The sequence below is a fragment of the Peromyscus eremicus genome, chromosome 23, assembly GCF_949786415.1.
Source record: "Peromyscus eremicus chromosome 23, PerEre_H2_v1, whole genome shotgun sequence".
NCBI lineage: Eukaryota > Metazoa > Chordata > Mammalia > Rodentia > Cricetidae > Peromyscus > Peromyscus eremicus.
Genome location: NC_081438.1, coordinates 8,321,295 through 8,343,179, shown reverse-complemented (window position 1 = coordinate 8,343,179; position 21,885 = coordinate 8,321,295). Strand labels below are relative to the sequence as shown.

The 21,885-nt window shown below is 50.9% G+C and overlaps 1 protein-coding gene across 1 annotated transcript in view; it reads left to right on the top strand.

Annotated features, from left to right (window-relative positions):
* The window catches only part of Rnft2 (ring finger protein, transmembrane 2), a 56,046-nt gene that overhangs the window by 9,192 nt on the left and 24,969 nt on the right, over window positions 1-21,885 (top strand). Inside the window, exons 5-6 of the mRNA XM_059249167.1 lie at window positions 2,963-3,063; window positions 8,043-8,196. Coding sequence (XP_059105150.1) covers window positions 2,963-3,063; window positions 8,043-8,196 — 255 coding nt within the window. The remainder of the gene's footprint in view (window positions 1-2,962; window positions 3,064-8,042; window positions 8,197-21,885) is intronic.

The following is a 21,885-nucleotide window of genomic DNA, read 5'->3' as shown; positions in this document are numbered from 1 at the left end:
AAACAATAATTCAAGCTGGGTGGCGGTGGCGGCACACCTTTAATCCCAGCACTTGGGAGGCAGAGCCAGGCAGATCTCTATGAGTTCGAGGCCAGCCTGGTCTACAGCGCAAGATCCAGGACAGGCAGGGCTACACAGAGAAACCCTGTCTTGAAAAACAAACCAACTAAATAAATAAATAAACAAACAAATAAGTAAGTAAGTAAATAAATAAATAGATAATTCTACTCATTGTCAGGCCTACAGTAAGTGCCTTGGAGCTTCCAATAACTCCATTCACCTCCAGGCCCACAGTAGGTATCTTGGAGCTGTAATCCACAGGCTCCTCTCTAGAAAAGGGGTTCCATTGCCCCCTGACTTTGGAGACCTCGAGTTATACTAGCTCATCTCTACGACAATGGCAAAGCAACACATTCCTCTGACTTGAGCTGGTCTCGGTGGCTGCGCCTTTAGTCCCAGGGCCCAGGAGGGTGAACTGGGAAGATCTGAAGGCTGGGAGTTCCAGGCCCGCTCTCAGCCAGCCCAGAGAGGTGACAGCCAGCATGCTACAGTGTGCTGGACTACTAAGCAGGGCTGTTCAGCAGTCTGGGTACGTCCCAAGTATTGTCCTTGATGATTTTCAACGTGCAGTGGGTACATCAGAACATTTACCCGTCTTAAGACAAGGCACCCTACCAACTCAGACTCATCGAGGTGATTAACTAAGATAAAGCATAGAAGGGGTTATTCCTGGCCTAGAGGAAATGCTAAAATGGTCTGTTTTGCAAAACTGCTTTCTGCAGAGCAGGTGGCCCTGTGACAGCCCCTGTATTCTGCCCAAAGCATGGATGCATCCCAGGCCACCTTTGCATGTGAGATCCAGGGCTTGACTCTCTGTCTCATGTTCATACAAACCCTTCTGGTAAGAAAACTGCAGAGTGACCCACCCCCATAGAGGGGGACACTGGGGACTGGCCCTGTACCAACACAATGTTATCACCATGGCGCCTGGGCTTAGGTGTTAAGGGCTAAGAGGATACCTAGATCCATGGAGGAGCCTCCTGGGATGCTTAAGCTCCATGAATACACAGATAACATTGTGTCTGTTCATGCATATTTTGTTTTGAGGGGGTGTGTGTGGAGGAGACCTAGTCTCACCATGCAGCCCAGACTGGCCTCTAACTCTGCATTGTTCAGGCTGGCTTTGAACTTGCAACCCTCCTTCCTCAGCCTGAGTGTCAGGATTACACACTGTACCATGCATGTTTTCTTCTCTGTGAGCAGGGCCACGGTGACTGGCCTTAAGCTTAGGCATCTGGCCTCTCTCTGTCCTTCGCTTCCTGCCTTTATGGGCCTTCCTAAACTAAGCTGGGACCTGCCATTTATTAGCAGGGAGAAGAGACTGCCGAGTGAGGGAACCTCACTGACAAGAGCTGTCTGTTGGTTGAAGGTGGTGGTTTCTGGGAATGTGTGTGCAAGTGCGTGCCTGTGTGCGTGGGTGTGGAGGCCAGAGATCAGACTCTGTGCACTGTGCATGGTCTTCCTCCATTGCTCTCCATCCTATCTCTGGAGACAGGGTCTCTCACTGATTGGCCGAGGCTGGCTGCCAGTGAGCTCCAGGGACGCTGCTGTCTCAGCCTCCTGGATGCAGCTACAGGCACTGCCACACCTGGCTTCTTCCCTAGGAGCTGGGGAATCAAACTCATCCTGGTGCAGGATGCACTTTCCTGAGCCCAGCCGCTAGAGGTACTCCCTCAGTCATTAACCTTGACTCCTGGAATAATGGGAGAGTTGAGATGGGTCTGTCTGCTCTTTCTCTGGAAATGTGCATTGCAGCAGAGCACCGGATTCTGGGTCAGGTCTGAGACAGTATATATGGAGCATTTACCAAAACTGCAAGGAAGGGTCAGTGGGAAAGCTATGACCTCATCTGTTCCAGCAGAGCAGACACCCTGGGCCAGGAAGAGACAGGCTTTGGAGGGCCAGCAGCACAGGGATCTGCCTCCCTGGGTACTGGGAGGGGAACATGTCTTTCTATGCAGACTCTGGACATGTTCTGGGATTGCTGTCAGGCCCAGGAGCTGCTGGGTGCAAAGAAAGGAGCCTTTGTGTATGTGAGAGACAGGGTGTCACTATGTAGACCAGGCTAGCCTCAAACTCTCAGAGATCTGCCTGCCTCTCTGTGCTGGGATTAAAGGCGTGGCTACCACTGCCAACTTTCAGGACCTAACTGTTAGCCATACCTTCATCTAGAAGGCATTGATGCCTTTGAGCAAGTTATTTAACTGCTATGTTGTTTGTTTTCATTTTTACTAATGTATTTATTGGGATGGGGCACATGTCACAGCACATGCATGGAGGTCAGAGGGCATCTTTCAGGAGTTGGTTCTCTCCTTACACTGTGTTGGTCCTGGGGGTCGAACTCAAGACCCCAGGCTGACTGCAAGCTCTTGTACCTGCAAAGCCATCTCACTGGCCCTGATTTGCTTGTTCTGAGACAGCGTCTCACACAGCCCAGGGTGGCCTCAGACTTGATATGTTGCAGAGGCTGACCTCAGGCTTCTGATCCTCCCGTCTCTACTACCTCTGAGTGCTGCTGGGATTGCAGGTGTGTGGCACCATGCCCAGTTTGTGCCCAGTTCTTAACCGCAGTGGACACTCACGCCACATACTCTAGTGTGTGTGTGTGTGTGTGTGTGTGTGTGTGCACTCATTCTTAGGAACCTGGGAGGTAGTTGCTGCTGTGGACCTACCTTTCTAGATGGTTCTCCCAGCAGAGGTCCCCCTTCCTGTCACCTTCCGTGTGGCTACTGAGTCCCAGTGAGCTAGAAGGACACCAGCAGCCTTCCCTCACTATCAGCTCTGCTTCCTTCAAAACTTGGAGACAGTGAAGTTTCTGCTCAGCACAGACCATTCTAGAAAGTTCCACTCCATGCACCATTGGCGTCACAGCCTCCCCACCGTTCTTTCACTCTGTACGCAGGAGAAGAGATCGGTCCTGGTCATCTTGTGGATTCTGGCCTTCCTGGCGGGGAACACGCTATATGTCCTTTACACCTTCAGCTCCCAGCAACTCTACAGCAGGTAAGAAGGGCATCTCCAGGCTTGGGGTGCACAGCTGGATGCCGTAAGTGACAAGGACACCAGCGTCAGATTCCTCCTGCTGTCACACACACACACACACACACACACACACACACACACACACACACACACACAGGACACCAGTGAATATTCAGCTTTACATTTCCCAATTGTCACATGAAGGAGAAGAATCAGACCCCGTGGAATTAATTTTAGTAATAATTTCATTGAACTATCAGCCTTTCATAGCCGTGGGTTCTGCACCCGTGGAGCAGTAATCGCAGCTACGAATTACTCAGGAAACGGTTAAGTCTGGACTGAATGCATGCAGGCTCTGTCCTGGCTGCTACTCCCTGAACCATACAGCAGGACCACTGCTTACATGGCATTTACATGACATTTACATAACATTTACATAGCATTGGGTGTTAAGAGCCCTAGAAAATCTGGCTGGTGAGGGTGTGTGAGATTGTTTGCAAATCATAGGCAAGAGTCTTTAGATTCAGGCATCTCTGGGGCGTCCTGGAACAAGTCCTTCACAGGCACCTAGGGATGACTGTATATCCAAAATATTATTTTGATATACAAGGAAGCTGAGGCAGGGGGATTTCAAGTTGGAAACTAGTGTGGGCCACATAGTGAACAACCTTGTCTCAAAGAAGAAGAGAGGGAGGTGGGGTGAGGAGGGAAGAGGCGGGGAGGTGGGGAGGAGAGGAGGCTGGCAGAACTGGGGGAGAGGCAGTGATGGTTTATTGTGTAATAGGTTCTGGGCTTTGGTGAGAGGAGACTCGGGTGGTAGTGAGAGCCGTCCACAGTGTGAACGCGCTTGTGTGAAATCTCACACAAATGATCGGGGGAAGAGATTTCCCATTACTCCTGTTTTACTACAATTGGAAAAAAAAAATCCATATGTCCCAGCATCTCTTCCTGAGGGGGTGAATGTTTTACCATCAACAGTTTGTTAAGGATAAAGAGCGGCGCTGTGGGCGGGGTGACTATTGCTTCGTCCTCGTAGAAAAAGGGGAAATCTTAGGAGAATCTCACCAGAATGTTCTCACGGCAGGATGACGGCCAGAGGGTTCCTGTGGGGGGAGGGGGGAGGGTTAGACTCTGGACAGGGGCTCTCGGATTGGGGACCATGGCCCCCTCGCTGTGAAAACATGCCTGCGGCAGCTGGGGCAAAAGTGGGGAGGGGCGCTTCAGAGCAGTCTTGGGAGTCCGTCTGAGCATCAGTACTGACACACCCTGCACTGGTCCTGTGGTCCAGGGTCCTGAATGCTAAGGTCCTGCTGAAGGGCAGAGGAGGCGGGGTTTCCCAGCAGCTGGGACCGGGTTTCCACTCATGCCGTTTTCTAGGCATCACCATGGTCCTGAATGCTAAGGTCCTGCTGAAACGCAGAGGAGGTGGGGTTTCCAGGCAGCTGGGACTAGTTTCCCACTCAGGCTGTTTTCTAGCCACCCTCATGTTCTCGGATGCAGACTCAGTGCCTCCATCAGACCAGGGCAGAGCCCAACTGTCAGCACAGGAGGCCAGCAGGGAGGGCAACAGAAAAGACACAGGGCCAAGCCCTTGTCCGCTCTGGTGCCGCCAGTCTCCAGTTGTGTATGAGTGGTTCCCGCAGCCACAAAGCCTGTTCTTTCCCGGTACTGTAATGGAGTCCCTGAGGCCGAGCACTTTGGTTTTGCGACAAGATCTCAAGATGTAGCTGGGGATGACCTTGAACTCTCAGCCTGGCCTGCATAGCAAGTCACTCAAAACATAAAAATAGAGGCTTGTGAGCTGGCTCAATGGTTAGAGCTTCCTGCCCCTGTAGAGGACCCAGGCTCAGTCCCCAGCATGCACACCAGGCAGGCTGCAGCTCTAGTTCCAGGAGATCCCATGCTCTGTGGCCTCTGTGAGCACCTGCATGCAGGTACTGCACATGAACTCCTGCAGGGGCACCCATACATACGCATAAACAAATCTTCAAGATAATAGTAGAAAAATACCAATATCCCTCTTCCTCCTCCTAGTATTTTATATGTAATCACTGCTGTTCTTGGTGGTGCCCAAAGGACAAACTTGTAATAAAGTAACAGGAAATGCATTAACGAGCAAAGACAGTTTGAGAGATGAGTGAACTTTGGGGTTTGGCCATGGGGAAATACTTTTGTATTGCCACCCGAACCAACCACCGCCACCACCACCACCACTACCAAAAGCGAAGAAGTAGAGCCATCCAGACGGAGGGGGGCACATACCTGTCATCCCCAAACTAGGGTGGCTAAAGCCGAAGGGCAGGATGATGGTAAGTTCAAAGCCAGCCTGAGCCACATAGAAAGACCATGTCTCAGCAGAAAGGTCTACCTGAGGTGGAGGTCAGCCAGTGAGGTCAGTGCCTCAGACTTGTCCCTGGAGGCCAGGAACAGCCACTGAAGCTGGACCGAGAAGTCCCACAGGGACAGGGCTGTGATTGTGGAAGGGCACTGAAGTCAGCATGAGGAGCTACCAGTATGGACTCTCAGGGTGCTAGAGTATGGGCCTTACTCCACACCCCTTTCTGCCCTTCCTTAGGTTTCCTGGGGATTTAGAAAACATCTCTCCGTGTTCACTATGAGTTTCCCAGTGATGGAGGAAGCAGGTAGAAGCCTTGCTGGCCCCTTGCTCAGAGCCTTGCTCAGAGCCCAGCAAGAAGAGCAGAGAGAAGCCAGTGCCCACCAGCCTGGCTCTGATCCTAGTGCCATACTCTAGCTGAGGCAGCATGAGCAGGTGACTCCACCTCTCTGTGCCGAGGCACCCTCAGCTTGGATGGGATAAGCCTTATGCCTGCTTCCTCCTCCCTAGAACCTTCAGGGAAGATGGGATGAGTTGAGCTGAACAAAGTAAATAGCGCAGGGTTGGAATGGCAGAAGGAGCCAAGATGTTTTCACTGCTGTTCAAATTGTGAATGGGATGTTGGAGCACAGAGCCAACGTGTGGGCCATGGACCGGGACCAGTTTGGAAACTATCTGTTGTCTGCCTGCAGTGAGACAAGTAGAGCAACTGAGTGAGAAATTCACAATGCAGAGTCCTAGACAGCACATTGTGTCTGCAGCGTGCTTGACTGGGAACAGGTGAAATGGGTTTGCAACGTGCCCACTCCTGCGCAGGTGAAATGGGTTTGCGTCCTTCCCAATCACGGGTGCAATAGGTTTGCAGCTTATAGGATCATATACAGGCAAATGAAATTGTAGCCTGCCTGGCACAGACAGATGCAATGGCCGACATCGTGTCTGGTCATGCACAGGTGCCACGGGTTTGCACCCTGAGTAGCTCCACTGTGCAGCACGGATTCGTTGATAGCATTCCCTGCAGCCAGGTTGCCTAGCTGCACATCCACCCCTGTCCCTTGCTGTCGACTTTTCAGCCGACCTATGCAGATCTCGTCTGCTGGACCTGGGATCTGAGGACCTGAAAGAAGGGGGCAGACTACAGACTAATGCTGTAGACAGCCTTACCTCAGTTTCAGTGGACTTTTATATAGGAATGTAACAAAGAAAGCAATGATCCAAGGAAGATTGTCTGAGTCCAGAAAAACATGTAAACACCAGTAAGCACTTGCTAAATATCAACAGAGCAGCCCTTTCCCAGAACTTTCTCAGGACAGACAATTTAAACACAAGTGTCTGGCACATACTGTAGACTATATCTGGGGAATCATGAAAGCCAGGCAGAGGCCATATCCAGATTCAGGGCACACTGACCAGATTGGGTTCTATAGCTGTGTTCTGACATCCAACAAGAATAAACATGTCTTATAAATTGAATGTAAATGTTTGTCCCAGAAGGCACGAAATCATGTCCAAGAACAATCCAGGGAACAAAACACACCTGAGGTAAAAGGCCCTCTGCCTTTTCTCCTGGAGCCTCTCTCGCGGTTCCAAAAGGCATTGTTCACCATGGGTCATTCTTTTAACTGTGTTCAGACACTTGCCAGTTGCATGACTCAACCATGTGCCTCAGTTTCCTTATCTGAAAAACGGGGGTAGATGACAGTACAGGCCTCAAGGGTTCTGTTACCACTGTCACCATGGCACGGCAGGGTCTGTAGTACATCTGTGATCATCCAGGCCTGGCAGCTAAGCTGGGGGGAAGGAGTGAGCCCTGATTTGCTGATGGCACTGAGTTAACTTGACGAGCTTAGATGTGAATGCAAGTCTCTCTGGTTCTGAATGTCCTTGTACAGTCGGTTATCTTGTGACATTAAGCTTCAGCCGTCATCTCTGAAGTGGAGCTAAGCCACGCTCACTACAGAGCCTCTTATGGTGGGAGGGTTAATGAGATCCACGAAGGAAGGACCTTAGCATAGGGCACAGGGCTTTCCTCTCCGTGACTCCTCTCTTCCCTCCTTTCTATGAAGACTTTTGGATACGTAAAACTAAAGGGGAGGGGGACAGGATGGGGAGGGGGCAGGATGGGGAGGGGGCGGGGGGGCGGGATGGGGAGGGGCACTCAGTAGGCAAAACACAAGGACCCATGCTTGATTTCCAGAACCTTAGCACCGAGGAGGTGGAGGCAGGGGCACCCCCCTGGGGCTCGTTAGCCAGCCAGCCTAACCTGGTTGTTGAGTTCCAGGCCAGGGAATGATCCTGTGTCAACAAAAAGGAAAAGAACCAAGGTGGCTAGGCTTCTGAGGAACACATGAAGTTGACTTTTGACCTTCACATACACGCAGGTGCTCGCCTGTACACACATATGCACCTGGACACACATGAATACATACAACAGAATGCAAACGGAGGGGACCTTTATGATGCTCCAGGCTGATACTGTCACTTAATCCCCAAGGGAACTAAGGCTCAGAGAGACTGAGAGGCCCATCTAAGGTCACAGGGCCGGTCAGTAGTAGATGAGGAAGCAGGTGGGACGCCAAGGTCGGTGTGCTTTCTGGCGGTGATATTTGTGAGGCCCTTTGTGAGGGAAAGCTGATAGGAACTGATTCTCTGAACACTCCTCCAGCCTCATATTCCTGAAGCCCAACCTGGAGACACTGGATTTCTTTGACCTGCTATGGATTGTGGGGATCGCGGACTTTGTACTGAAGTACATCACCATCGCCCTCAAGTGCCTCATTGTGGCCCTGCCTAAAATCATCCTGGCCGTCAAGTCCAAGGTAAGCGCTGGCTGCTGCCACCCAAGACCCTAGTCACTGAACCAGCCTGGGGTTCCAGGGACCTCCCAGAGGAGGAGAAAACTGGAGCAAAGCTAATGCAATGCCCGCCTTCTGCCCCCCATGATATCCCTGCATCTGCACCCCTCAGTATGTTTCCTTCAAAGCTTTCCTTGATAGAGTTTTCATCTGATTTTACCTGAGGGAGGGAAGCAGAGCCTGTCCATATGCCCAGGTCCTGCATCTCTCAGAAAAGAGTGATAGAGCATTTGACTTTGTACATTTCACAAACTCTTTCTGTAAATGTGACTGATTCTCAGAGGGGAAAGGGCTCTGCAATCAATTAGTAATGCCTGCCATGGGCAAAGGCGGGAAGTGAGAGCAGTGATGCTTTGCAGTGTGCAGCATGGGAAATGCTTCAGGGTGGAGAGTTCTCGAGGAATGGCCTTTAGAACTCACAGGACTGTCACTGTCCCTCACGCCGAGGACAACAGGTTGAACTGGCCCTCAGTCTTGAGTGACAACTGACCCAACTCACTAGGGGTCAATCTTTGAGCAGCGTCCTTCCTCTGTCCACCATGCAGTGACTTGGGTGAACCCCAACTCGAAGACGTTGAGGTTTTCTTGGATGAGGCCTTATCTCTGTGCCCTAAAACAAGGTCAGGAAGCATCAAGACAGACAGACAGGGAAGTCAGGAGAGGAGCCACTAGGCATAAAGGAGCCCTGAGCCACCTCTGCAGACTTGCCCAGACCATAATAACCGTGGCCTGTCTAGTGCATGCCATGGTCCTATAGGCACCATGAACTTCACCCCAAAAAACCAGCATGGCCAGTGGATAGGCACAAGGGCTTCAACCTCAGGCACATTGGTGTCTGGATCCAGCTAGATTCCTCCCTGTCTGTGTGACGCTGGGCAGATAACAGAGCCTCTCTGAGCTCCTCACCTGTCCACCGCTGGAAATCATGCCTTCCATGAAAAGGGCTGACCTTGCGGGAACGAGAAAGTGCTTTGTCTGAGCCCAGCGCATAGGAAACTGCACACGGAGTCCTTCTTGGCACAAGTTCATTGTCCTCCATCCAAAATGCTTGGATCACAGGTTGTTTTTTTCAGTTCTTAGACTATCTGCATATTCACAGTGATGTATGTTGGGAATGTGATCTGGGCATAAACGTGGAACTCACCTGTCTCGCCCACATGGTGAGAAGGTGGCATCAGACAGTGTTGTTGGCACACCTGCCTCCCATTGCAGTGTGTCAAGGGAGGTCAGGGTGGAATTTTCCCCTTGTGTGTATCTTCAGGTCTGAGCTCAAACGGTTGCAGATTTCCGGGCCTTTGGGATGTTGTAGTTTTGGGTTGAGGTGTTCCACCTGCACCAATATGGACTTAATCTTCATGACACCTAATCCAGGGGCTTTTCCTGATGTTGCGGAGTCCTGGCCAGGTGCCTGTTTCTCAGACTTTGTGTTCACTTTATGATTGATGGCTTTGTGCTCACCCAGGGTTTGGAGGCTCCTACTTCTTGTCTCCTCCAAGCTCTAGTAGGCCCAGTGAGTGAGAATTCAAGATTCATATTGTCTGCCTTGTGGAGGCCGTATGCCTCGACCAGGAATAGCTTGCAGCCATCAGCTGCTTGGACAAAGTAGGCCACTTTGTACAGGAATACAGGCCTCGGCCAGCCACCTGCAGGCACAGGGCATTTCACCTTTGTGACCCTCCTCTTGTTGCACAGCCAAGCATGGAGCCCAGCAGGGCAGGCTGGGGCTGAGGCTGGCAGACACAGCTGTGCCCCCTCCCTCCGCTCACCCGAGCACCTGTCCCTGCTGGAGCCTCCTGGCTCTACATAGTCTGTAGGGTCAGCCTGGAAGGTGGGAGAGGCAGAGTCCCGATCAGAGCTTGTGGTTGGTGCTGAATGACTGCTGAGAACAGACTGTCAGTAGAGATCATTTTTCCTGCCCATTCTGGCTGCTATGAGGAGCGACAACCAGCATTTGCTGGTTGTGGACTTGGATTTCACCATGACTATCACCACTTCTTATATCTGTGGTGACTGTGACACTGGATAGCTTGGTGACCTGCCCAGGACCATAGTCAGAAGCTGAAGAACAGTCAGGACTGTTCCTGTGACTTCCAAGTATCTGAGCATGGAAGTCACCCCCAAGACTGAGCACTGTGGCTCTCTACTGTGGGTGGGCAAAGACACTGTGCCCACATGACACCAGAGGCAGGAGGGTCTCCCAGCAGCTGGCTCCTGGTCCGTCATGTGTGGTGACACATTAGTTGTGTCCACTGTCATGTGTCTTGTCCTCTTTGAATTCTCCCGTTCTTGTCCCTGGGAGAGGGGTCTGGTCTGTCAAGTTCCCCTTTTGGATCAGCCCCCATGTAGCTTAGGGGATGGCCAGTGAGTGAATTTCATGCTGGGCACATGCTCCCCCTCCCCGCCATCCATCCGGGTGCCAGTGAGGGAAGTCTGGACTATGGTCACTTGAGGAAGGCTTTCCCAGCACAGGTGTGGCGGAGGCAAACAATGGGCGGGGTTTCTGGAATGGGCTGGGGACCTCCTCCAAGCCTGGGCGTCTTCTAGCTGCTCTGGATCTCTGATCATGGCCCTCCATGAGACCATGGCTTATGTTCACAACCTGGGAATGACCTTGAACACTGTACCTTGCTTCTTCCTGGCAGCCATTGACTTCTATTTTGTATCTTAATTGACTCTAAAGTTGAGCCTCCTAAGGTTTCACTGATGCACCCTAAACTCTGCTGCCATGAAACCGAAGTGGCCTCTCTCACTTTTTCCTCTCTGACCTCCTTGTTCTGTTCCTTGTGATCAGAGCGGTCTTTTCAGACAACCCATGTGATGGCTCATCTCTTCACTTCTCTTTGCTTCTCTACATCTAAAACGCTCTGTCCCTAGAAGGGAGTGAATGCATCTAGCTTATTTGTTGTTGGACCATAGCATCTCTATGCATTCAGAAATATGTGGTGTATGCATGTGTGCATGCATGTATGCGTGTGTGTGTGTGTGTGTGTGTGTGTGTGTATTAGAATGGGGAAATGGATGCATATGTAGATATATGTGGATGGATGAATTAGATGAATGGGAGTGTAGTAGGTGGATGGATTGTTCATGGTAGGCAAGTGTATGACTGAGAGGAAGGGAAAGATGAATGAATGGATGATGGATTAATGAATGGATAGATGGATGAAGGGGCAGATGAGAAGTTGGATAGGAGGATGGGCAGAAGGAAGGATGAGTGTGTAGACGAATTTCTAAACAGTCTTATTAAATAAGAAACACAGAGCCAAATACGGGGTGAAAACCGTAGAGATCAGAGCAGTAGCCGCCGACTAGCCTTAGCTCACCATGTCGCCGTAGCTTCCCAAGCAAACTGAATCCCTCTTCTTCCTGTCTAACCTACGCCTTTATTGCCTTGCTGTTCTGCCTTCTCATTGGCTCTTAACCCAGCCACCTCATTTCCTCGTCACTGCCTGTCTATACAGACCTCCAGGTCTTTATGATTGGTACTGGGATTAAAGGCATGTGTCACCACGCTTGACTGTGTCCTTGAACACACAGAGACTCTGCCTGCCATGTGATCAGATTAAGGGTGTGTGCTACCACCACCTGACTTCTGTTTATGGCTGGCTATGACCTCTGATCTCCAGGCAAACTTTATTTATTAACAGACAAATGAAATATCACATTTCAGCACAAATAAAATATCACCACATGAGTGGGTGGGTGGGTGGATGGAAAGAATGGTGAATGAGCTGGTTGGATGGACAGGTGGATGAGAAGGTAGACGGAAGGAAGGAAGGAACGAAGGAAGGAAGGAACGAAGGAAGGAAGGAAGGATAGATGGATGGATGGATGGATGGATGGATGGATGGATGGATGGATGGATGGATGGACGGCTAAGAAGAAAGATGGAAGGATGAATGGATGGAGGATCTATCCAGCCATCTTCTCACTTCCTCTACTCATTGACAGCAAAGCCGGGATTCCATCCTCAGCTCGATTTTCTTAGGTGTACAAATGTCCAAGCAAGGCGGTCATGAAAACAGAAATGCACAAACAAAGTCATGTTCCCTCTGTGCCATCAAAGGCTGTGGGAACTCTGGAAGGACTCTGGAGGCCCAGCCAACAGTCATGATGGCCGAGCACTACCAAGCAATCACCAGGAGCCAGGCGTGGGATCCAGCAAGCTGTTTGTTCAAGAACTCTGCAGAGAGGCTGCTAGGGTGGGCTGAGGTGAAGGCACAGGGGCATCTCAGGCAAACAGTGGACAAAGCCCTTCCCTGTGGCAGTCAGAGTCTCCCAACACATTGTCATCTTTGGTCTTATCCGCCCTCAGGGAGGAGGCGCTCTGACCTCTCGTCACACGGAATGAACTAAGTCACATGGCAAAGACTGCAGACCTCGTGGTGACCACAGGCCAGCCACAGAAGAGGGGGTGTGGCTCAGCCCTTCACTCAGCAGTCTTTGCTCACAGACGCCTCATAAGGCAAGGGCAGTTAGTTGTCTTGGACTTTTAAAATATTTTATTTGAGGTGAAAAATTCACATAAAGTTAACTATTAATCATTTAAAAGGGTGTCACTAATTCTATGACATACATACGGTGACAGTGCAGTCAGCATTTCTGTGTAGTTCCAGAACACTGGCATCACCCCAGAAGGAAGCCTGCTTTCACTAGGAAGTCAGCCCAGGCTCCTCCCGCCAGCCCTGGGCAACCGCTAATCTGCCTTCCGTCTGTGGATTTGCCCACAGTTCCTGCATACAGAATCACGTCGTAGCTGTTAACCATCATCCATGTCTTCAGTTTCATCTGCACTTAGCACGGGCTGGCACAGCTCACTCACCTGGAATCGTAGCCCTCAAGAGGCAGGGGAATCGAAAGCTCAGGGCCAGCCTGGGAACCGTAAGACCTTACTCAAAAGGAACGAAAAACAGGATTAAGAGATGGTTCAGTGGGTAAGAGCACTTGTTCTGCAGGCAGGAGGTCCTGGGTTCACATCCTAGCACTACATGGCTGAGGTGCCTGTAACCCCAGCATTACAGAGCACAGGCAGGCAGATCCCTAAACAGAGAGTTTCCAGTTCAGTGAGAGACCCTGTCACAGACAAAGGGGGAAAGCAACAAAGAGCAACTCCCAAGATCCTTCTCTGCCTTCTCTGGCTGAGAACCCCACACTCATATTAGTACATTACACACACACACACACACACACACACACACACACACTCAAGCACACATGCATGCACATGCACACACACAAGAAAACACATCACCACCACACTGTAGCATGGCTCAGCTTTTGTTTCTTTCCGTGACTGGTTCCCTGGGATAGACCAACATTCATTTAGCCTTTGCCCTTTGAGGGACTTTGGGGTTTTTCCCAACTTCTGGCCAGTGTGAGTAATGCCACTTGGAACCTTTCATGTGTCAGGATGCAATACGGTTTTTCTGAGCAAATTTAGTTTCCTAGATTTGGTTAGTTAAGAGTCAGGTCCATGGATACAAAACCCCTGTCTGCCCCCCATCCTGGCTAGAGTGTCTTGCCTCTCCTTCACACAGCACTGCTTTGGACCAAGGGGGTGGATGTGGGCCCTGACACCCTTCCCCATACCTCTGAGGTGTGGTGACAGTTATTAATGCCTCCCTGGCAACTGTCCAGCTACTTCCTTGATGATGATTATTTTATTCGGAGAGATTAATGTACCAGGTCAGAGCGTAATCCAGCCTGTAACAAGTGATGTGAATGGCCCCCTCCCAAGATAAATTGCAGGCTGGGAAAAGGTCCGCAGCCTCTCCTTGCCTGTCTGAGAGCTCTCGAGAATCCTCATCAATCCTTGTCTGGGAGGAAGAAAGCCACGGGTGTTCCTCTGCAGCTGGGGTGGGGCGGGTTGGGGGGAGACACATCTGTCAGGGACCCCTAATGGCCCTCAGCACAGATGCTCCTGTGCTGGCCTCCACGCCATCCACCGAGAGAGTGGCCTGGTTGAATATTGCAATTATGATATTGGAGGCCTCCGGTATTTGGTCCCGTTTGATGGCCTGACGTGAGGCTGAGTGTGCCACCTTGCCGGGGGACTTGGGGAGTGGCTTCCTTTTCTTCCTCTTCTCAATCATCCCTCTGCTGTGACCAATTCCCCAATTCCCTCGTGCCTCCTTAGCAAGAGAGGGTCTGTCAGGAACCCTCACAGAGGGGCCCCTTGGTGAGTCAGGATCCTGGGGATAAAGATGGTGGCCCAAATGAGTTAAAGATGGCAGCCACTGATCCTCAGCCTCAGCTCCAAATGGTCACCCTGGCCTGGTGTCCTGAGCTGCCATTTGCTTAAGAGTTTCGCTGTGTGTATCTTGGGCTAGCTTTGAATTCCTAGTCCTCCTGCCTCAGCCTCTTGAGTGCTGGGATTCTGGGTGTAAGCCACCACACCTGGCCCTGAGCGGAACTGTCATTTGTCATCATAAACCCATTTAATAGGCTGGGGTGTAAGTTGGTAGAGTGCGTGCCCACATCAAATGAATCAATTAATTAACCGCATATAATAGATACAACCCATGTATCTTGGGCCCGGCAGACCTGCCTCCTACCCCACCTCTCTCCTCTCCCACCACCTAGAGCAGCTCCTTGGGGACTTTGCAATCTCCTTCTCAGGCCCCTCACACTTCCTGTCCCCTTCGTCTGCGGCAACATCGCCCCACGTTTCCCATGGCTGTGTCCTTCCCCGGGTTTCGTTCTCTGCCTCCCTGCCCTGCCCTGTCGGCATCACGGACTCTTCCTCCTCATGTGTATCGGATTGTTTTGTCCACATCTATTGTCTACCACCCCTGCCCCACCCTGCGTCACCTCCACCAGAGTGTGAGCTTGGGTGCTTGGGAACCTCGTGTCTTGGGGGTTTCTGGCCCGAGCACAGTGTCGTTGCTATGAGTTGAGAAGACTCTTATCCTAGTCACTTGTCAGGGTTGAAGCTGGCCCAGCCTCCCCCTCCCCGAGGGTCCTGTCTGGTTCCGGTTGACTGATGGTTCGAGGGCCTCTGCTTGTGAGGCCGTGCTGCACCTGGGAGCCCTAAAACTGAGCAGACACCTTCCTAACCACTGTGCACCCAACCACTCCTCTGCCAACACACCTGTTGTTTCTTGTCGCTCTTGTTTGGTTGGTTCTAATCTTGTATGACGCTTATTTACGGGGAGGGCGCGTTAGTGGACACTTGGAGGTCAGAAGACAGCTTACAGGAGTCACTGTTCCCTCCCATCATGTGGGTCCCCGGGGTTGGACTCATCATCAGGCTCAGCAGTAAGCACTGTTACCCACTAAACCATCTGACCAGCCCTTGTTTCTGGCACTTGGAGACAGGGTCCCACTGTGTAGTCTAGGCTAGTCCTCCTGTCTGAGTTCTGAGACCACAGACATCAGTCCTCACGCCCATTGGTCCCCTCCTGCCCCTAAGTAAGAGGCTGAAGTAGCCTAAATTGACTTGACACCATCTGTCCCACCCACTAGTCCACACTGCCTTTCTTTTTATTAAAAGGAATGCCTCTTGGCCCAGGATTCTAGAGCTGTGCCGGCCCCGTGTGGGGGATACAGGGCACCTGTGCTCTGTACATGTGAAGTAGCTGAAATTCGAGACGTACCTCTCCTGTACCAGCCACCTTAGCTCAGGGGTTACATGCAGCTTACCCCTGTGCAGCCAACACAGACACCGTGTGTCCAGGGCTGAGGCCGGAGCTCAGGGGCAGAGAGCTTGTCCAGAGTGTGTGATACTCTTGAGTTCTACCCCTTCCACCATTGTCAAAACTTCTGCTGGGTGGTATCATTCTAGAACACTCTTAGGTTAGGGTTTAATTCAACATCCCACTAATCTGATAAATGAATTTTTCATTATGAGATAGCCATGAGCCTGTGGGGACAAGTGATATGTTCGGGGGTGTCTAGTTGACAGGGTGGACTTGTCATGGTTAATACTGATTTTCGTCTTGACAGGATCTAAAATCACCCAAGAGACAAACTTGTGGGTGTAACCAAGCTCTTTTTCTGTCCTGCCAACCAGCTCCCAAATAATGACACGGAGACTTCTCATTAATTATGGAAGCTTGGCCTTCAGCTTAGGCTTGTCCCACTAGCTCTTATAACTTAATTCAGCCCGTTTCTATTAATCTACATTTTGCCTCAGGGCTTTCTTTCATTCTGTGCGTCCTGTTTTCCTACTTCTTCCATGTCTGCTTGGCTGGCCGGCCCCTGGTGTCTCCCTGGCATCCCCTTCTGTCTCTGTTGAGCCTAGATTCCTCCTCCTGCTTCCTTTCTCTGCCCAGAAGCCCCACCTATACCTCCTGCCTAGCTATTGGCTATTCAGCTTTTTATTAGACCAATCAGGTGCCTTAGGCAGGCAAGGTAAACAAATATGATACATCTTTACATAGTTAAACTAATATTCTACAGCATGTGGGTGTGTCTGTGGAGAAGTTTCTAGACTGGGTTCATTGAGGTGTGAAGACCTACTCTGAATGTGGGAAGCTCCATCTGTGGGCTGGGGACCTGGACAGAGTGGGGAGGGGAGAGAGAGAGAGAGGGCACTGAGTTCCAGCACTCACCTCTCTCCTTCCTAACCACAGATGCAATGTGGCCAGCTACTTCAAGTCCCTGTAGTCATGACTTCCCTGCCATAGTGGACTACATCTTCAAACTGTGAACCAAAATAACACTTCTTTCCTTAAGGTAATTCCTCGCAGGTATTGGTCACAGCACCTATGAAGGTGATCCCTGCATCTGCGTAGCTGGCAGGGGTCACTCTGCTCGTTTCTCTGATGGAGACACATAAGAGCAGGCAGTTGTCTTCAGAACTCTGCAGCCCACTTGTCAAGGGAAGCCACACCACACGGCAGATGCCACCGAGGCCTAGAGTCATCAAAGCTGAACTTCAGTCCTGACTCCCTTGTTTAGTGCTGGGGACCTTGACTACTCACCCAGTGCTCAGCTCCCTCCTCCCGGCGGGAACGTTTATCCCGGTCTACACTGAAGACAGAGAGCCAGGTGTCTATGATGCCGCCACACGACAGCAGAACAGAACAGGGCGAGCTTGAGCAGGGCGAACAAGGGCTCTGCCAATCTGACCGCTCCAAGGGACCCACCGTCAGGTGACCCGCTGTCCCCCTGAGGGTCAGGGAGGAGAAAGCTACCGCCAGCAGCTATCCAGCCCCACTTACCAATGCTGCTAAAAACTATGAGAAAATGGCTCAAGTGTTTGCTTATGTCGCTAGGTCAGCCCCTACCACAGCAGCCTGAAATGTATCCCTCGGAACGTATATATCGAAGTCCTAACCCGTATGACCTCAGCATGTGGGTGTATTTGCATTTTCAATTTTTAAAATTCTATTTATTTATTTATTTAGTGTGTGTGTGTGTGTTTGTGTGTATGGCACAGCACACGTGTCGGTGGTCCGAGGACAGCTTGCAGGGGTCTGTTTTCTCCATCTATGTGTGGTCCTGGGGATTGAACTCAGCACTTGAGACCTGATCGCAGGTGCCTTTACCCACCGAGCGAGCCCTCTCACCGCCCCGGGGATAGAGTCTTTGAAGAGGAGATGGAGTTAAAAGGAGAGGTGTTTGTTACTGTTCTTACTGCTGAGATAGAGCACCTGACTGAGACAGCGCACCTGACTGAGACAGCCTAAGAGAGGAAGGCTGGATTCTGCCTGTGGGTCAGGGTATAGAGTCCATGGTGGAGAAGGCATGTGGCAGGAGCTGCCCTTCCCAGTGGCAGAGGAGCCTGAGGCGACTGGTTACATGATGTAGGCAGTAAGGAAGCAAAAGGAGAGTGGAACCACGCCCCACCTCAAGCCCCTCCCCCCCCAAGTTCCAGTTTTTGTGGGGAACAGCACCTTCAGATGGGGACTAAATGTTTCAATGCACAGTAGCAAGGTGGATATTTTGAGTTCAGCTATAGCAAGAGGTCACGGGGAAGGTCCTGACCCAGTGTGACCATTATTAGTATCTTATATCAAGAGGAAATTAGGGTGTAGATGGCTGCAGAGGTATCAGTAGGAGGCTTCCAAAGGATCCAGCCCTCCAGACACTAGCCTTGGCCCTCTAGCTTCCAGCATCGTGAGGAACCAATTTCTGCTGTTGAGCTGGGCTTGGTGGTGCACGCCTTTGATCTAGGCACTCAGGAGGCAGAGGCAGAGGAGCTCTGAGTTCGAGGCCAGCCTGGTCTATACAGCGAGTTCTTCACCAGCCAGGGCTACAGAGTGGGATCCTGTCTCTAAAAAGAGAGGTTCTGGTCTTGAAGTCAGCTACTCTGTGACTCTTTGTCACAGGAACCCAGACAGAAACGTACCCTGCAGACCAGCCTTCCTAGGACCCTTTGCTCCTTGGAGAAGATTTTTTGTATCTGTCTGGATGCCTGCCTTTTACTACCATAACATTATTTTGTTAAAAATAATAGACTCACAGAATTCAAAGGTCAAAGCACCTAAACAGTGTGTCTGTATTTCTGCACACATACGGATGCAAACCTACACAGCCACACTTGCACGCTCTTACACATACACACTTGTGTGTATCCCTTCCTTCTCTAGACACCCAGTTCCTCCTCCTGAAAGTTAAAATCTCATCCTTGAGTATTTTTACAGCCGCTGTGCACATGGAGAAGCAATGGTGGGTGGGTGTTCTTCCAGATCACCCTGCTTTCACTCTGCTTTTCTTTTTTTTTTTTTTTATTAATTTTATCTATTTATGTATTTTTATTTTAGGTCTGGGTGCTCTGTCTGCATGTATGCCTACATGCCAGAAGAGGGTCAGCTCCCATTATAGATGATTGTGAGCACCATGTGGGTGCTGGGAATTGAACTCAGGACCTCTGGAAGAGCAATCAGTGCTCTTAATCCCTCAGCCATCTCTCAAGCCCTTGCCTTGCTTTTCTTAGCTCCCCATCCCATTGACCCTGGAGATGGCTCCAGCTGAACACACACAGGAAACAACCTGGCCGTTGAAAGGTGGGGCCCAGAGGCTGTGCATTTCCTGTCAGAGTGTCCTTCTGCCGTTTACCAGCTGCTTGGCCTCTCCTGCCTTCATTGCCATAGCTGTAAAATGGGGTCATAATAGAAGGCCCCTGCTAGTCACTTTCAGCAGCTGCCCAGGAAATGGCCACTCATGTAGCAGCTTCAAAGACAGCCATCAGGGCCAAGGGAGGTGGCTCAGTCAGGAAAGTACCTGCTTTGCAAGTGTGAGGATCTGAGTTCTGATCCCCGGCACCCAGGTCAAAGCTGGACGTGGCGGTACACGCCTGTGTCCCCACACAGCCTTGGGGAAGGGCGCACAGCACAGGCAGACCCCTAGAGCTCATCCAGTCCAGTCTGGGCAATTGGTGAGTGTTCAGTAAGAGAGTCTGTCTCCAAACATAAGGTGGAGAGCAGCTGGGAAGACACCCAACACGGACCTCTGGTGTCTGCTTACACACATGCCCACACACCCACACCACAGACATACACACACTCCTGCACATGTGCATGACCTTAGCTCTGCTGGAAACCAGCAGGAAATCTACACCCTTAGGCTCTGCCTCCAACCCCGACTCATAAACCTCAGAGGTGTGCCCTGCTGTCAGGACCATAGCAAGCACTCTGGCTGATCTGAACACACACTGTTGGCCTACATACTCCTTTTCAGTGTTGTATAATATTCCCAGGGCTAATTGACCCAATAGAGTTGTGATGGTTAAACTGTTTCTTTATCTTTTACCAGCATGACAATTATAGTCCCCAATATCCCTGCACACACACACACACACACACACACACACACACACACACACACACACACACACGAAGTTTCTCTCACGTGGCCATCCAGGATGGAAATGTTGGATTGAATATTTCCCACTTTATGGAGAACCCCAGTAGGTCCCCTGTACCTCGTTGATTATAACCATGTGCATTGCCTCCAAGGCTGGATCCAAGCTGCACTTTCCCGTGTCTCTCTCACTGCTTTAGCATGACTGTGATGTGCCTCGTCTTCAGGGTGGGCCAGGAGCCAATCCTCACGAAGGCTAAGTCACTGTCTTTTGGAAAGGCTCTGGGTTTCAATGTGGACTGAGAGCATGACTCCAGCACTGCCCATCCCTCCCGGCTGTGGTCAGCCCAGGAGCTCCCTTCTTGGTGTTTCATTTTTGCCTGAGCAGCAGTGGGCAGTTGGGTCTCCATGACTTGGTGGGGATCTGTCAAGGATCCTCTATCAGGCAGATTCTCTCTCCAGAGAAACGGGGCCGGTAGCGTGCTTGTGCTTTGAGAGGTTTGTGTCAAGGAATGAGCTCAGTGGTGGCCCGGTGAGCATGTCTGAAATCTGCAGGATAGCTGGAAGCCTGGGCAGGGGTGAAGCTGTAGCCATAGACAAAAGTCTCTCCTTCCACCAGGACAGGCCATCTCTTACTCATATGGCTTTTCCTTTGGGTTAAATGAGACACACCCACGTGATAGACAGTTTCGGCTGCTTCCTGGCTTGAGGTGTCAACCACATCTGCACCTCACAGTGACACCTAGGAAAGGACTGCAGAAGTACACACTGTGGCCTCGTTAGCAAAGAGGATGCGAGATGACAGCCTCAGGGCCGAGGCCATGCTTGCTTGAGGTGGGAAAGCATCCAGAAGCACAAATGGAGTGGGCACGCCTCATCCCAGCAAGAGGGCCTCCAGTTCAAGGCCACCCTGGGCTTAAACATGCAAAAAAATACTTTCAATTATTATTTTTATTTCTCTGTGTGTGCATTTGTGTGTGTGTGTGTGTGTGTGTGTGTGTGTGTGTGTGTGTGTGTGTGTGAAGTCAGAGGACAACCTCTATTATTGCTCACGTACCATCCGACCTCCTTTTCTTAAAATAATTTAATTTTATTTTACGTGCATTGGTGTGAGGGAGTCAGATCCCCTGGAACTGGAGTTACAGACAGTTGTGAGCAGCCATGTGGGTGCTGGGACTAGAACCTGGGTCCTCTGGAAGAGTAGTCAGTGCTCTTAACTGCTGAGCCATCTCTCCAGCTCCCAACATTTTTTTTTTTTTTTGAGACAAGGTCTCTCATTGGCCTGGAGCTCAACACCTCGGCTAAGTGGGCTGGCCAGTGAGCCTTAGGGGTCTGCATGTCTCTGCCTCCCACCTGGTATTCACTGGGATTATGAGTGCTGGACACCGAGGTAAGAGCTTTACCAACTGAGACATCTCCCCAGCCCCACAAACAACAGCAAAAAAAACTTTCAGAAAAAAGTATCAGCTGTTCATTACACCTGGGGGTGCTGAGGTAGGGGGTTTGGTGTGAGTTGAAGACAAGTCTAGGTTACATAATGAGATCCTGCCTCAAAAAACTAACCGTAGGAAAAAAGACAGAAAACGCAGAAAGTGCCCATTCCAGTCATCAGCATTGAATTTGTTGAAAAGCACCTCATTTTTGTCCTTGGATCTGTGGCTGGGAAGCACTGCGTTATGGGATCATGTGATTTCCTCTTAATCCCACATTCCCAAGGAGAGAGTGCCACCACTATGATGTCAGGGCCTTCAAGCGGGTGTCTGGATTTTTCACGCTCTCGTCTTTATTATCATCATTGGGACATTAATTTTGTGTGTGCGGACATGTACTTGCCGTGGCACGTGTGTGGAAGTCAGAGGAGGATTTGCGGACATCACCTCTTTCTCGCGGGTCCCTGGGATAGAA